The sequence below is a fragment of the Sus scrofa genome, chromosome 16, assembly GCF_000003025.6.
Source record: "Sus scrofa isolate TJ Tabasco breed Duroc chromosome 16, Sscrofa11.1, whole genome shotgun sequence".
NCBI classification, from domain to species: Eukaryota; Metazoa; Chordata; class Mammalia; order Artiodactyla; family Suidae; genus Sus; species Sus scrofa.
The window spans coordinates 62,908,385-62,922,956 of record NC_010458.4 but is presented as its reverse complement, the minus strand read 5'-3'; the positions used below and the strand labels follow the sequence as shown (position 1 = coordinate 62,922,956).

The 14,572-nt window shown below is 42.5% G+C and overlaps 1 protein-coding gene and 1 long non-coding RNA gene across 10 annotated transcripts in view; one reads left to right on the top strand and one right to left on the bottom strand.

Annotated features, from left to right (window-relative positions):
* The window catches only part of LOC106506539, a 162,165-nt gene that overhangs the window by 109,558 nt on the left and 38,035 nt on the right, over positions 1 to 14,572 (top strand). The window lies entirely within an intron of this gene.
* ATP10B (ATPase phospholipid transporting 10B (putative)) overlaps positions 4,473 to 14,572 on the bottom strand; it is a 348,672-nt gene continuing 338,572 nt past the window's right edge. For 2 of the 4 annotated variants that reach the window (XM_021076905.1, XM_021076904.1), the window contains 2 exons: positions 13,313 to 13,500; positions 4,473 to 7,728 (listed from right to left, as the gene is read on the bottom strand). In XM_021076905.1, the coding sequence (XP_020932564.1) occupies positions 7,269 to 7,728; positions 13,313 to 13,500 (648 nt within the window). In that variant the 3' untranslated portion in view covers positions 4,473 to 7,268. The remainder of the gene's footprint in view (positions 7,729 to 13,312; positions 13,501 to 14,572) is intronic. The other 2 variants (XM_021076903.1, XM_021076902.1) reach the window with 1 other exon arrangement.

Below are 14,572 nucleotides of genomic sequence, written 5' to 3'. Positions count from 1 at the left end.
AATGCTTGAAATAATTTCAATTTTAAAAAATTTATCAAGGCTTGATCTGTGGCCCAAGATGTGTTCTATCCTAAAGAATGTTCCATGTGCACTTGAGAAGAAAGTATATACTGCTGTTTTGGGGTGAAAAGTTCTAAAGATAGCAGTTAAGTCTGTTTGTTCTAGTGTATCATTTAAAGTCTGTGTTTCCTTGCTGATTTTCTGTCTGGATGATCTGTCCATTTCTGTAAGTGGGGTGTTGAAAGTCCCCCACTATTATTGTGTTACTGTCAGTTTCCCCTTTTATGGCTGTTAGTAGTTGCCTTATGTATTATTCTGCTCCTATGTTGGGTACATATATATTTAAAATTGTTATTTCTTCTTGTATTGATTCTCTAATCATTATGTAATGTCTTTCTTTGTCTCTTTGTGACCTTCATTTTAAAATCTATTTTGTCTGATATGAGTATTGCTACTCCTGCTTTTCTATAATTTTCATTTGCATGTCATATTTTATTCCATCCCCTCACTTTGTCTGTATGTGTCCTTAGATTGAAGTGGGTCTCCTGTAGACAGCATATATATATGTCTTGCTTTTGAATCCATTCATCTTGTCTTTTTCTTTTATTTGGAGCATTTAATCCATTTACATTCATTGTAATTATGGATAAGTATGTATTTATTTTCATTTACTTAAAATTTTTTAGGGGGGTTGCTATTTTGGGGCTTTTTTCTTCCCTTCCTCTGTTTGTTGTCTTGTGATTTGCCGACCATGTTTAGTGTTATGTTTGGCTTGTTTTTTCTTTTTTATATGTATGGCTCCCTTATTTCAATATATCCATATATATGTGTGTAAAATTATTTGCTGGTCTCATTAATTTCAAATGCATTTTCAATGTTCTGCATTTATCCTCTCATCCTCTCATGCTTGCTAGTTTAGATATCATATTTGTCAATGGGTGATTTCCTACTTTTAAATTATCTTTGCCTTTACCACTGAGCTTCTTCATTTTTAATATTCTTGTTTCTAATTGTGGCTTTTCTTTTTCTACTTAGAGAAGTTCCTTTAGTAGTTGATGTAGAGCTGGTTTGGAGGTTCTGAATTCTCTTAGCTTTGCTTGTCTGTGAAGCTTTTGCTCTCTCTCCATCAAATCTGAATGAGAGCTTTGCTGGGTAGAGTATTCTTGTCCTAGGTTCCTCCTCTTCATAACCTCAAATATATTTTGTCACTCCCTTCTGGCTTATAAATTTTCTCCTGAGAGATCAACTGTTATCCTTATGGGGATTCCCTTATATGTGATTTGTTGCTTCTCCCTGTGGCTCTTAATATATTTTTTTCTTTGAATTTAATTTTTGTCAATTTAATTAGTATGTGTCTTTATTTCTCCTGGAGTTTATTTTGTATGGAATTCTCTGTGTTTCTTTCACTTGGGTGAGTGTTCCCTTTCCTATATTTGGGACATTTTTTATTATAATCTCTTCAAATATTTTCTCTGGCACTTTTTCTCTCTCTTTTCCTTCTGGAACCCCTATGATGTGAATGTTGGTACATTTAATGTTTTCCCTGATGTCTTTTAGACTTTCCCATTTTTTTCACTCTTTTTTCTTGTATCTTTTCTGTCGCAGTGATTTCCACCACTGTCTTCCACCTCAGTTATTTGTTCCTCTGCCTCTGTTAACGTGCTATTGGTTCCTTCTAGATTACTTTTCATTTCAGCTATTGCACTTTTCATTTTGCTCTTCAAATCCTCTAGTTCTCGGTTAAACATTTCTTTTAAGTTCTCGATCTGTGTCTCCATTCTTTTTCCAAGGTCTTGGGTCATTTTTACTATCATCACTCTGAATTCTTTTTCAGGTAACTTGCCTATCTCCTCATCATTTAGTGGTTTTTGTGTGTTTTTGTCTTGTTCCTTTGTCTGAAAGCTTCTTCTTTGTCATCTCATAGTGTTTACCTTTCTGTTTATCATCCCCTTGGGTCTCCCCTAGCTCCCTTGGTGTGGAAAGAGTGCCACTGATGTGAACCTCCACAGGGCCCAGTTGGTATGTAGATGTTGAAGCAGGTGCCCAGTCCTGGAGTTCTCAGGAGTGGTAGTGGTTCACATGTAGCTCTTTGATTGGAAAGCTCTAGGTATTGCTCTATGTAGATATAGGAGCAGGTGGTACTGTTCCTCTGGTGCTCTCCTTGCTTGGCCACTCTAGAGATCTCTCTCTAAAGCCTCAGGGGTGGTGATATTCTCCCTACTTATTGCTTGCAGGCTCTCTCTGAAGCTGCAGAATGTGTGTTTCTGGTAGTCCCCTCCCTGCCTTGCTGCTGGTAGAGGTGCTGTCTGTAGCCCCGTGGATGGGAATGTGGGTTAATGAGCCTCCCTTGTCTCCCTTGTTGTGGAAAGAGTGCCACTGATGTGAGCCTTCATAGAACCACTGGCAGGTGTCTTGTATCTTGTGCTTTTCACTGGTTGGGCAGCACACAGCTTCTTCAGAGAGTAGGCACTGGCGGCCCTCTCATGGGAATGGGTGCTGCTGCACTGGCATGTGCCTCTGCTGATTCTTTGGGTGGAGCTGAGATGCCTGTGTTTTCCTGAGTTGTCCCTGCTCAAGTAGATCACTGCCCTTGCAGGAAGTGGGCGCTGCTGCCAGCAGTTTTTCTGATGCTGCTCTGCTGGCATGAACCTCTGTAAAGTCTCAGGGTGGAGCCAAGGCATCTGATCAGCAGGGAGTAGGCTCCAGTGGCTCTCTCACAGGAATGGGCACTGCCTCTCTGGGTGGAGCTCAGACACCTGTGTTTTCCCTGCTCAAGCAGGTCGTTGCTTTTGCATGAAGTGGGCACTGCTGCCAGCAGATTTTTTGGCACCGCCCTGCTGGTCACAGCCTTTGCAGATTCTCTGGGTGGAGCCAAATCAACTGTGTTTTCCCTGATCTCTTGGGAGCAGAGCATTGCCACAGCTGGCAGCTCTTTTGGTGCAGGTTGGGCTCCACTAGTGCAGGGGCCCCCTCTGGCAGGAACTGGGAACTTGTTTTATTCCCTCAGGCAGTTACTGCACCTGCTCCAGGAAATCTGTACCCTAAGGGCATGGCTGCTTCCTAACCATTGCTAGGCAGCCACTATAGCCAAGTGGTTTCCTAGCTGAGGCAGGCAGTGTCTTGCAGTTTGAGAAAACAGGCATAAGTCACAAGACTGTAGTGGTGGATCCCACTCCTTTCTTCCAGCACCCCCAAACAATGGTGTATAGTCTCTAAGCCTGACTGGGTTGCCTCTGCTTAGATGCTCTCCATTGTGGTTGCCCTATACTCTAGTCCTTCCAGGATGTTTCTTCATGGCCAACCTTGGTTTATTCCCCATGTACATGGCCCCAGCTCCCTTTTAGGGTCTGATTTCTAAGGCCAAAGTTTTATTCCCAACACCTGTTGGCACCTGCCTATGGTTGCTTGTTGCCCATAGCACTGATCATTTGTGGAGGACTGTCTCCTTCTTAAATGCTTCACACCATAATAGAGTTCCTCCCTGTTTTTTGGCTGATCTCATTGCTGGTGGGGGAACTTCCTGGGGTGCAGGAGTTTTCCTCTTTCTAGCTCCTTCCTGGAAGAGGAGATCCTGTCTCATTTCCTTTCACTAATTTTTCTGGTTCTTCTTTCTTTTGTCCTAGGTGGTTTTATAATGTTTTTCTTGTTCTATCATAATCTTGAGGTTTTAAGTCAGTTTTTCACAGATTTTCTGTGTGAATAGTTCTCTATATTTTCACTGTATCTGTGGGAGTAGATGAGCCTTACATCCTGATACTCCTCTTAGACCTCCCCCCCCTTTTTGAATATACCAAACTCTCTTCATTTTTTCATGGCTTTCATACTCAATTAGATCTGTCTAGAATGGCCTTTCCATACTGTCTCATTTTCATGGTTAGCGTCTCTGCTGAAATATCTCCTCTTTGGAGAGGCCTTCTCTGATGACCCACAGAACTATTCTGCTCCATTCTCCATTCTTGCTTCCCTTCATTATAATTTTATTGATTACCTTGAGTAATGTCTATCTCCTCTTCTAGATTGTAAATCCTTTGAGGGCAGGAACTGGGCTTTTATCCTTGCTGCTCACCACAGTGTTGTGTACCTTCAGGCACTCATTTTATATTTGTTGAATGAGTGAAAGAATAGAAGCATGGAATTGTGTTTGAGGTTGGTATCATGCTTCCAGGAAGAGGGGAGCATCCAGGTTGGAGTTTCAGAGAGAGGGGACTGTGTGTACAACTTCAAATTCATACAACCATTTTGGTTTGTGTCACATTCTTAGGTTGGATCGATTATGTTCTTGGTACCTTATATCCAGCAAGACTATGGACTTCTTTAACAGAGGGATTGAGCTCCTCAAAACTCCAAGCACATTGTTAGGCATCTAGTAGGGACTTAACAGAAGTTTATTGGATAGATAAATGGATGGATGGGTGGATGAATAGATAAATAAAGGAATAATGTAAAGATAACTGGATAAGAGTACTCAGACCTTTAGGCAATGATTGAAGACCATTTTTATTTTTTCCTTCTAATAAAGGATAGAACATTTTCAATCTGTAAAAGGCCATGGAGGTATAAAAATGTATCAAGTATAATTATTAGCATTGTTACAGAGAAACAGTTGTTATAGCCTCTTCCCTTAAGATGGCACTTGGACGGTCACAGTTGGTTTGGTTTACAAAGAAGGGCAAGAATAGATGACCAATTAGCTCAGGACTGAGGAAGTTCCCAGAATGTGGGGCTTTCCATGCTGAAACTGGGGAAAGCCCAGGCAAACTGGAATGGTTGGTCATATAAGAAAGAACAGCATCAGAATGTTGGGTGTGGTTAGGCATTTAGGTACAGGAGTCAGATATTTTCTCAGCTTCCTCTTAGCTCTGAAATAAAAATCTCCATGTTATGACTGAGGGTTTTTACAGCTTTCAGAGGGTTTTAACAACCTCATGTAGTTTTGACTTGATCTCTACGCAAAGCCTGAGAGGTAGGGTTGTTCTAACCTACTTTGCAGGTGTGGCATCCTGCATCAACACTCCTGGCTCCCAGAGAATGGGAGGCAGAGAAAAAAAAAAAAAAAACACAGCTCGGTCCCCCGAGGCCAGTATTCTCCTCCATAATCTGTTCTTTTTTTTTTTTTGAAACATCCTACCTGTCTCATCCGGCTTTCAGGAGTGGGCAGGAATCATATGGGGAAAGGAAGGACCCTGAGATCTTAGCTTTGGCTCAATCCTCTCATTTGAGACAATTTATATCATTACTGTTTTGCCTTATGTGTTTACCTGCTGCTCCTTTTGCAATCCTCATGTAGGATTCCTCTGAATACTCACCAGGTGTCCAGTGCTGGTATCAGAATGTGGCAGAGTCACTGAAAGAGACCCAGTATATTGACTCTAGGACGATACCCTGAATGACCCTTTCTGTTCAGGTTTGCCAGCAAGATGGTCAGAGGAGCAGCTTAGTCTGACATGTGCCAACTTGATTGCTGAGCTCTTTTGGGGCAACTTTGCTGAGAAGTTACTCAAGTGATAAATCAATTCATGTGGTGGCTGTGATGTGCCACACTTGTTCCCACCCCTGTACCTTTTACCTAGTATATAGGCATCACCTTAAGGAGCGAGGGTTCAGCAGTCATCCCTAACTTATTTTAAAAGACTAGGGATGGGATATCCTTGTCCATGGTAGGCTTCAAGACTTTTCTCGACAAGTACTGGAATGAAAGGATGGATGATAGAATTCTGGGTTGATGTGCTTCTTGGAACACTGTTTTGAGCTCTTCTTCATTTTTGGCATTTACTACTTCTAGGGGTAAGAAGTCTGTGTAATCCTTCTTTTCCCTGTGAAGTGAGACTTCTGACTCTCCCTAATTCAACAGAAGCATGTAATATTCTGGGATATGCTTAATGAATGGGGTTTGACATGGGTTCTACCCTCTCAGATGTCACTGTTTGGGCTCAGAGTTGCCCTATAATGTGGGTCTTCTATTATGGTTGCAGCTGTGAAAAGATCTGATCTTAGATCTTTTTTGAGAGCTGAATAAGGATGGGTACAGGTTTCCCCCCACTATATGAAAGTAGAGCATTACTGTGATAGTTTTTATGAGCAGAAATAGCATAAAGCAAAGAGGCAATTACCTCAGGACAAATATTGCTGATGGATGTATAGGATAAATTGAGATAAAGCACAGATGATCAGATGATCAGAAATAGTTCAGACCTATGGTGGTTTGATTCTGGGACAATGAGTGTAGTTCTGGGAAAGGAGCTTGGTGGTATCTCTCAGTGCTCGGGGTGTAGGCACTGCCTTTGTGATGGCTGCAAAAAAAAAATGCTGAATGCTATCTTCCCTCTTCACTTTTTTTTTTGTAAAAGCAAAAATTCTCTTTGGATTTCTTTCAGTTAGCAAAAAGAGGTACCGAGGATGGGCTTTTGAAAAAAGTGAAATGGTGTTGGGTAACCTTTTGAAAATGGGGGAATATTTTAATTTTATTTAAAAATAAATAAAATAAATATCTTTAAAATACAGTGCTGCCCATGTACTCTTGGTAGATTCCCCAGACTGTGGGGGCACGTGTCCTTCTAGCTGGAGCATGGGGTTTTAGGTACATCTGTTTACTTTCACATGTCTATGTTCTTTCTGCCTCTTGTGCTAGATGTGGCACTATGACCCTCAGAAGTGTCTGTGGCACTGAGGTCAAATCAAGTTTTAATCTTTAGATGTGATTTTCTTTGGCTTAGAGAAGACTCAACCCTGAGAATGGAAGGGATATGAACCCCACCATGAGCATCACTGCAGTACCCTCAAGATGAAGCGCTGTTGTATATGGGATTCTTCTGAAACTTTAAGTCTTGGCATCAAAGGGTGAAGTGATGGTTTGACAAACCCAGAACCTTCCAGATCTTAAGATATGGGCTGGGTTGATGTGCTTCTTGGAATCTTGGAAAGTGATGATCTAACTGCATTGAGTTGTAGGCTGTAATGAATTAGAAGGCCAAAGTAGTTCTCTGAGTGAAAAAATTAAAAAAAAAATCAATGCAGTAGAAACATAGCCTCCTTATTAAAAAACTCTCTTTGCAAGATGTGCTGCCTGGCAGCAGGAGAAAACTAGTGGTCAACTGGTTTCCAGTCTTTTTTTGTCCTACTCCTTGGGGCCAGCACTTCCTCTAAGGACATCAAGACTGGTGGGGGCAGAGAATAAGACTGGCATATTCTTTGCTCCATGAAGGGTTATGGCTAATGACGCCAGTGGTCGGGTGGCCTCCTCTGAGTGTGTACAGATCTTGGCAGGCCCCTCATATGGTCAGTGAACTCTGCGATCGGCGGTGGCTGCCTCGGCTGAAGGGCCGGGTCAAGTTAGTCTGACCACTTGCGTGGGCTCCGTATGCCATTACCCTACTAGGCTCCAGAAGGAGGTGCTCCCCAGATGAGAATTTAGCCCAGGAGTCCCCTGAGCCTGTGTCATCCCTTATATGGTCTCCGCTGTGTCTCTCTTCAGGCAGCACCCAGTCCTCCATGTATTTCCACTTGGTAGGGTTCGAGCTCTTTGGGGTGCTGGCTCTGAAGTCCTGTCCTGGGGCAGGCGGCTCTGGATGGTGGGTGGGCTGGGCCTCTCCAGGGACAGCGGCAGGCCTCTGGCTGCTTCTCCAACTCTGGATTTCCAGGTCCCTTTTGTCCATGGGGAGTTTATCAATTTTCTGAGCTTTCAAGATCGGAGACTTCCCATATGTCCCTTGTAGGGACAGGAAAAAGTACCTGGTGGGAAATAACAGAAGAGATATTTTCTGATGTAGGTTAACTTCTTAAATTTCAGCATTGAAAGGGTCCTTAGAATCCAGCTCTCCACCCAGGGAAAGATTCCTTTGGCTGCTCTTTTGGTGGATGCATGAAATCCATGTCTGGGCACCTCTGGTATTGGGGAGATCAATAACAATGTACAAGAGCTAACATTTATTATGTACCAGGACTAATCTAAGTGTTTTACATATTATTAACTCATATTATTCTTCCCCAGTGCCTTGCGGTGGGTACTTTCTCCCCCCTCCACCGTGTACAGACATGGAAACTGAGGTACTGAGAGATTCAGTGATTGTCCAGAGCCACACAGAGGTCAAGCTGTGGTCACAACTAAGTGCTCTGGATTCTTTTTGCTCATCTTCCAGGTGTGAGGCCATCCATTCTATGGCTGGGATGTAATAACTTAGGCCAATTTATTTGCTTTGTAATGTCAACTCTTTGTGGAGCTTAATAATTTCTAAGTAGTTTACCAATACATACTCTTTTCTTGAATCCATGGGCTATGCTGCATTGCAGCATCACTGTGTTAGCACTATTTGCCAGACTGAGGTCCTAGGTGATAAGATGGTGCTCCTAAGGTCTCCTGAGAATTTAATGATCTCCTGGATGGTTAATGCAGGGTTCCTTTCCCCTGCCAAGCTAAATGTAACCTGCAGTGGACTCTGGAATCGAGAGTCTCTCTCTGTGCCTAGAATCTTTTCCCCGTTTCCGGTTTAGGTAGGGAAGGGAGTAAGAAGATGACTAAAACTATGTGATCACTGGAGAAAGTAACCACTGATACCCAGAGAGTGGGCAACTCGTAGCCACTCTCTGGGTACCCGTTTATCTAAAAAGTAATCTAGTTGTCCAGAGGAATCTAAGGTCTTTTCCAAAAATAATCCTAATTTTTAAAATTTCTAAAACCTTGTAAGCAGAGGGGTTCCCATCCTTCATCCTTTCTATGTCTAAAAGCTTCAGGATGACACCACAGTGGGCAGGAGTTTCTGTGGACTACAGTAGATCCTACAGAATCAGAAACTTTCCTCACTATCACTCCTCACCCAGTGAGGCAGGACAGGTGGCCATGCATGGGTGTTTCAGGAAAGACTCTTTGCCGGGGAACTGGACTTTTCTCAGTTTAAAACTCCCCCAGGCTACCAATTTCCTTCTTTGTGCATTTAGTCAAAAATTACTCATCAAGTCCCTACAATAAGCCAGGCCCCAAGGGATTAAGCTGTAAACCAGCCTGGACTCTCAGGTAGGACAGGAACAGAGTTCAAAGCTGAGGGAGCAATGAGAGTGTCACACACCTGATCTGGTGTGAGGGACCGTCCTTGAGGAGGAAACACTAAAGCTGAGGACTGAGGGATGCAGAGGAGGGAGCCAGACAAAGGGGTGGGTGGGTGATGAGAACCAAATTTTGGGCACAATGGCTGAAGTGTAGAGACAGAGGGCAAGAGTGGGAAACAGGACACAGGGGCTGGCAGGGCCAGAGCAGGCAAGGATCGCGGGGAATGTTTTGGGTTTTCCTGTGCATTACTGTAAAAGCCTTGGGCAGCTCCTGGGAAGTTATAAACATGACCTGATGACATTTGGACACAATAATGAATTCCAGTAAAACCCAATAGGTGACCGAAATACTTTGGGATGAAAAGATTATAACCTGTGCATGGTGGTAGTTGTAGAAATGGAAAGAACAGATAGATTTGAGAAACAGGTAGCAGCTAAACTGTCACGTCTTGGTGATGGGCAAGATAGGGGCATGTGGTGGTGGGTAGGATCAAGGATCAGTCTCATGGGACTGCCTTGATTCTAGGTGGGAAACAGCGGATGAAAGAAACTCAGGAAGTGACCCAGGTTTCTGGGATGGTGGTGATGGAAAGTAGATCATGAATTAAATTATAGATGTTTCCCACTTGCCTCAGACTTAACATGCTCACTGCTGGTGATGCACAGGTAGCTAGAAAGAGGTATCTGGGATTCTTGAGAAAGATTTGGGCTGGGAGTTTATATTGGGGATTCGTAAAAATAATATTTAACTTTGCAAGGGTGGGTGCAGTGTCTCTGGAGAGAATGAAATTTAGAAGACCTAAGCACTTAGGAGGAAGCCTTGAGACATAAGCCAGCAAAGGAAAGAAATAAGTAGAAAAACCAAGGAAGATTGTGTAACTGAAGCCAAGGGAAGAGCATCTAAGGACTGTTCCCTTCTATTGTAGCTAATTACAAAGCTGCATTATGTTTTAAAATGTGTGTTAGTTATTTTACAGATAAAACAAAAGAAACTTTCTTGCTCTCAGTTGAGGAGAATTCATACAGTTCCTTTATCCTGGTTGAATTAATTAGACCAAGATTAGTGAGGTCACGGTTAGTGGCTAATTATCACAAGCTTGGTGAAAGAAATCAATCCCCATTATAAATACAGCTTACAACTTTAAGTGAACAAATAGTTTTCTACAAAAACCCTTCTGGCATGTAGATTTCTGCAGCAAAAATTAATTGTTCCAAGGTTGTAAGTCAACAGTCCTTGGAGCTATTAAAATAAGCCTTTCTCTGTCAGAGGAGATCTCTTTGTCTCTTAGTGAACAGCATTCAGCAGAAATTCAAGTTTATGAGGATACTATAGAATAAGCAAAGATATAACTTGCATGTAACTGGCGAGAAAATATTTGCTAACTATAGAATAAGTGAGAAAATATTTGCTAACTTTTCTGCTTAACAGTCTGTAATGTTGAGTGCTTGTCTTTTCCAAGAACATTCATACTTTGCAATGATCCTCATCAAGCCGATAGCTTTTGGTTCCAAGCATGTCATCTAGTCAAGAGTAAGAGAATATGGGGCAGATGATCGGCTCTTTCTATTGTATTTATTTTTTGTCTCTTTAGGGTCACACCCACACCATATGGAAGTTCTCAGTCTGGGGGTTGAATCAGCTGTAGCCTCTGGTCTATGCCACAGCCACGCCAGATCCGAGCCGCATCTGTGACCTACACCACAGCTCATGGCAATGCTGGATTTTTAACCTACCGAGCAAGGCCAGGGATTGAACCTGCATCCTCACGGATACTAGTCAGGTTCTTTTCCACCGAGCCACAACAGGAACTCCTGATCTGTTCTTTCTATAGCCCAAATAAGACACCGAACGGAGGGTATCAGTCCTTGGTTGGAGAGGATCACACCCGTGTTTAATCCCAAAACTGTGGATAAAAATATTGAACCTACATATTTAATGCCCTTTTCCATTGAGGGCAGGACCTTCGTGGTCTCCCCCAGGACCTGTCTCCTAAGGGGTTGGGTTGAAGAAGGGATGGTGTGAGAAATATGTCCTCTGAGGCTGGGCTTCATTGCTTCCCACTCTGTGTCAGGGCCTTCTGTTAACACTAGTCACTTTCACCTGTATTGTGATCAAACTTATGTCTGAATTTTCCATTGGCCGGTCCTATTTTATTCATCTTGCTGTATTTTTTTCCCTTGCTTAAAACCCTTTAATGAATTCCTCATATCTTTTGGAGTATGTTATTTCTTTTTTAAATTTTATTTTTATTAGAGGATAGTTGATTTACAGTGTTGTGACAATTTCTACCACAGTGACCCAGTCATACATAAATATTCATTCTTTTTTTTCTCATATTATCTTCCATCATATTCTACCCCAAGAGACTGGGTATAGTTTCCTGTGCTGTACAGTAGGACCTCAAGGCTTATTCATTCTCAATGTAATAGTTTGTTTCATCTTGCTATTTCTTTAGTGTCATTTGCATCTTTATCTCTGAGATCAGCCTCTGGGTTATATAATGGTAAAAAGAATACCTTCTTTCCAGGAGTTAATGGCCAGATCAAGACAAACAGACAAAACAGATAATAAGGGGGATAAAGGTAGTGACAGATACACCCAGATAATGGGAACACAAGAGCTAGGGGGATCTGCTTCAGCCTGAGGGAGGTACATGAAGTCACATAAGGTTTCTGGACTTGCTCTTGCCTGAAATAGTCAGAGGGTAAGGAGGTCTGATAACAGGAAGGGAATTTTGAATAGAAGGGATGGCATGAACAAAGGCAGGAAGGGGAGAGGCCGTGGAGCTTGTTGGGAAATACAAGAAGCTTGGTGATAGGGAGCCTGAAATTTGAGGCAGGGAGTAGGGAGATAAGGCTGTGGAAATGGGTGGGAGCCAAACAGGGAGGAGGCTATGTACACAGCCCATGTTCAGAACTCAGCCAACATTTACTGAATTCACAATGGTGTCTGTCATCTTGGTATCCTCAGCCTCTCAACTCTGCATCAGACGTGGTGCTGAGGTGGCTTAGGAAGAAGAGGCGGAGACCAAACTAGGTTGAACCAGCTGCCAAACTTATTAAAGGAAGCAAAGCCTGATAACAGCTCTCTGCCTAATTTTGAATTAGAAAAAAATTCTACACAACGTTGCGATGACCTGTTGACCAAAGTAGCTGAATTTCAATGTTCAGAGTCATGAGATATGAGGATGGAGAGGGGCTATGTCTTACCTATGGGTACATCATTGTTAAGTTCACTGAATGCTTTGACTAGAGATTATGGGTTGGGGAACAGAATATTGGCTTCCAGCTTGGGAGAATTCAGCTCCCACTGTGATTTGCAGGGGTTGGTGGACATTCTGGTCCCTCTTGGGACTTGACCTGTCCTGTGAGCAAATGGGAGTGCAACCACAGGTCTGCCTAATTTCTAGGTCATTTTAAAAAAAAATTTAATTTGATTAAAATTTTTTATTATAGTTGATTTACAATGTTGTGTCAATTTCTGTTGTACAACAAAGTGACCCAGTCATACATATCTAGGTGATATGCAAAAGCAAAATGAGGAGCTCGATAGATGAGTATGTGGTAAGAGTAAACTTCAAGGACATGCCAGGCATTGTTGTTGTTGCCGTTTTTTCTAGAAAAGGCAAATGTGGAGGGTTTAGGCTGGTAATGTTAGAAATAGCTCTCTGCACGATTGACTTATTGGCTGATACAGGGGAAGTGTGTGTGTTTGTGTATGTTTTGACAACTCTGAGTATTGTTAAAAAGTTGGCTATTTCAAGCAAAACTTGAATTTCTGGGAAAAATCTAAAGTTCTGAAATGCTGGCTATGACCTTACCTTGTGGCAGCAATAGTGTGAAACTTGGAAGTTCCTTCTCCCAGTGTCTGTACGTCACTTGATTTACAGTTGCCTATCTGTCCGTGTAGGCATTTGAGAGCAAGATTCCTGGACTAATGAGTAAAGGACCACAGAGCTTTCCAAAATGATTCCTCATACATGGCAGCATGTGTAAGGCAGGAGGGCAGGAATAAGTGCTCTCATTTTATAGCTGTCACAACTGAGGTTATGCCAGATTTGGTGACTTGGCTGCTCTGTGGCTGACCAGGGACAAAAGTATGTGCTATCTGCCTCCAAGTTCATTGTTCTTTCTGTCCCTGCTCCCTATCTTTGGAACAGTAGCCCCAAGCATCCCAGCTGGAGTCAAACGCCTGAATCTGGGGCTATGAAAATTGCCGAGTGAGGTGAAAAGTGGTAGTTCTGGGAAGAAAACAGAGCCCCTTCATACTAACCTTGGGAGAAGAGCCACCACTGGTGTGAGGAAGCAGACGAGGTAGAAAGTGGGGTCTGAGAGCTGGCGTTCCATCACCCAGTAGGGGTTGGTGGGGCTGTTGCAGGTGACGCAGGTGGCATTGTACACCAGGGACACCACAAAGTAGAGCAGAAAGCTGCCTAGGAGAACAAGGCCATGGATGATGGTCTGTAGAAGGAAAGAAGTAAACACTGTTGAAAGGATAGCTTTGAATGGGGGGTGGGGATCACAATCATGCTACTCAGCTAACTTTGTTGTAAACATTTTTTTTTGGAAATGCTACCCACATAGGAACAAATTTAAAAGTGGGCCACTTAGGAGTTCCTGTTGTGGCTTAGTGGCAATGGACCCAACTAGTATCCACAAGGATGTGGATTCAATCCCTGAACTCGCTCACCGGGTTAAGGATCCGGCGTTGCTGTGAGTTGTGGTGTGGGCTGACAGCTGCAGCTCTAATTCAACCCCTAGCTTGGGAACTGCCATATGCCTCAGGTACGGCCCTAAAAAGAAAAAACAGTGGGCCACTTAATGGATCAATGTAAAGCAGACACCCATATTGCTACCACCCTGAATTTGAACACACATACCTCAAAATGCCTAAATCTTTGGTCTCACCCTTGGCTTTGGTGATAATGTTCATACTCTTCTTTAGTTTTACCAGCTATGTTTCCCTGTTTTTAAATGTTAGGTAGATAGTATCATATTTTGTGACTTTCGTCTTTTTTCCTCAATATTATGCTCCCGTGAGGAACCACTTTTCCCACCTGTTGCTGTCCTTTATTCATGTTTGAAGCAGTTCAGTGTTCTGCTGTTTGATCTCATTGTGTCCTGCCTGTTTTGTGCTTCTTTCCTTCGGATTCTTGTCCTTTTTAAAGCTTAGTGATGATTTCATATAATTTCATTCCCCCCTTTACTAGTTTGAAAGTTGCATACTCCATTTCTATTCTTTTAATGACTAATAAATAATAAGCAATCTTAATATACCACCGTATAAAGACTACAACTATGTTTCCTTCCTCCTGAATTATGCAAGGGCTTTAGAATATTTCAATTCTGGAACCTCCCTCCTGATTTATATCTGACTGCTACTGTAGATTTAAATTCTCTCATCTTTTTACATCACAAAAATCATTACTAAGTTTAATGTGGTCAGTGCTCATTAAAATTTACTTACATGCTTGACACTTCCTCTGCCTTCATTCCCTCTTGCATCTTGAACTTTCTATCTGAGCTTTCTTTC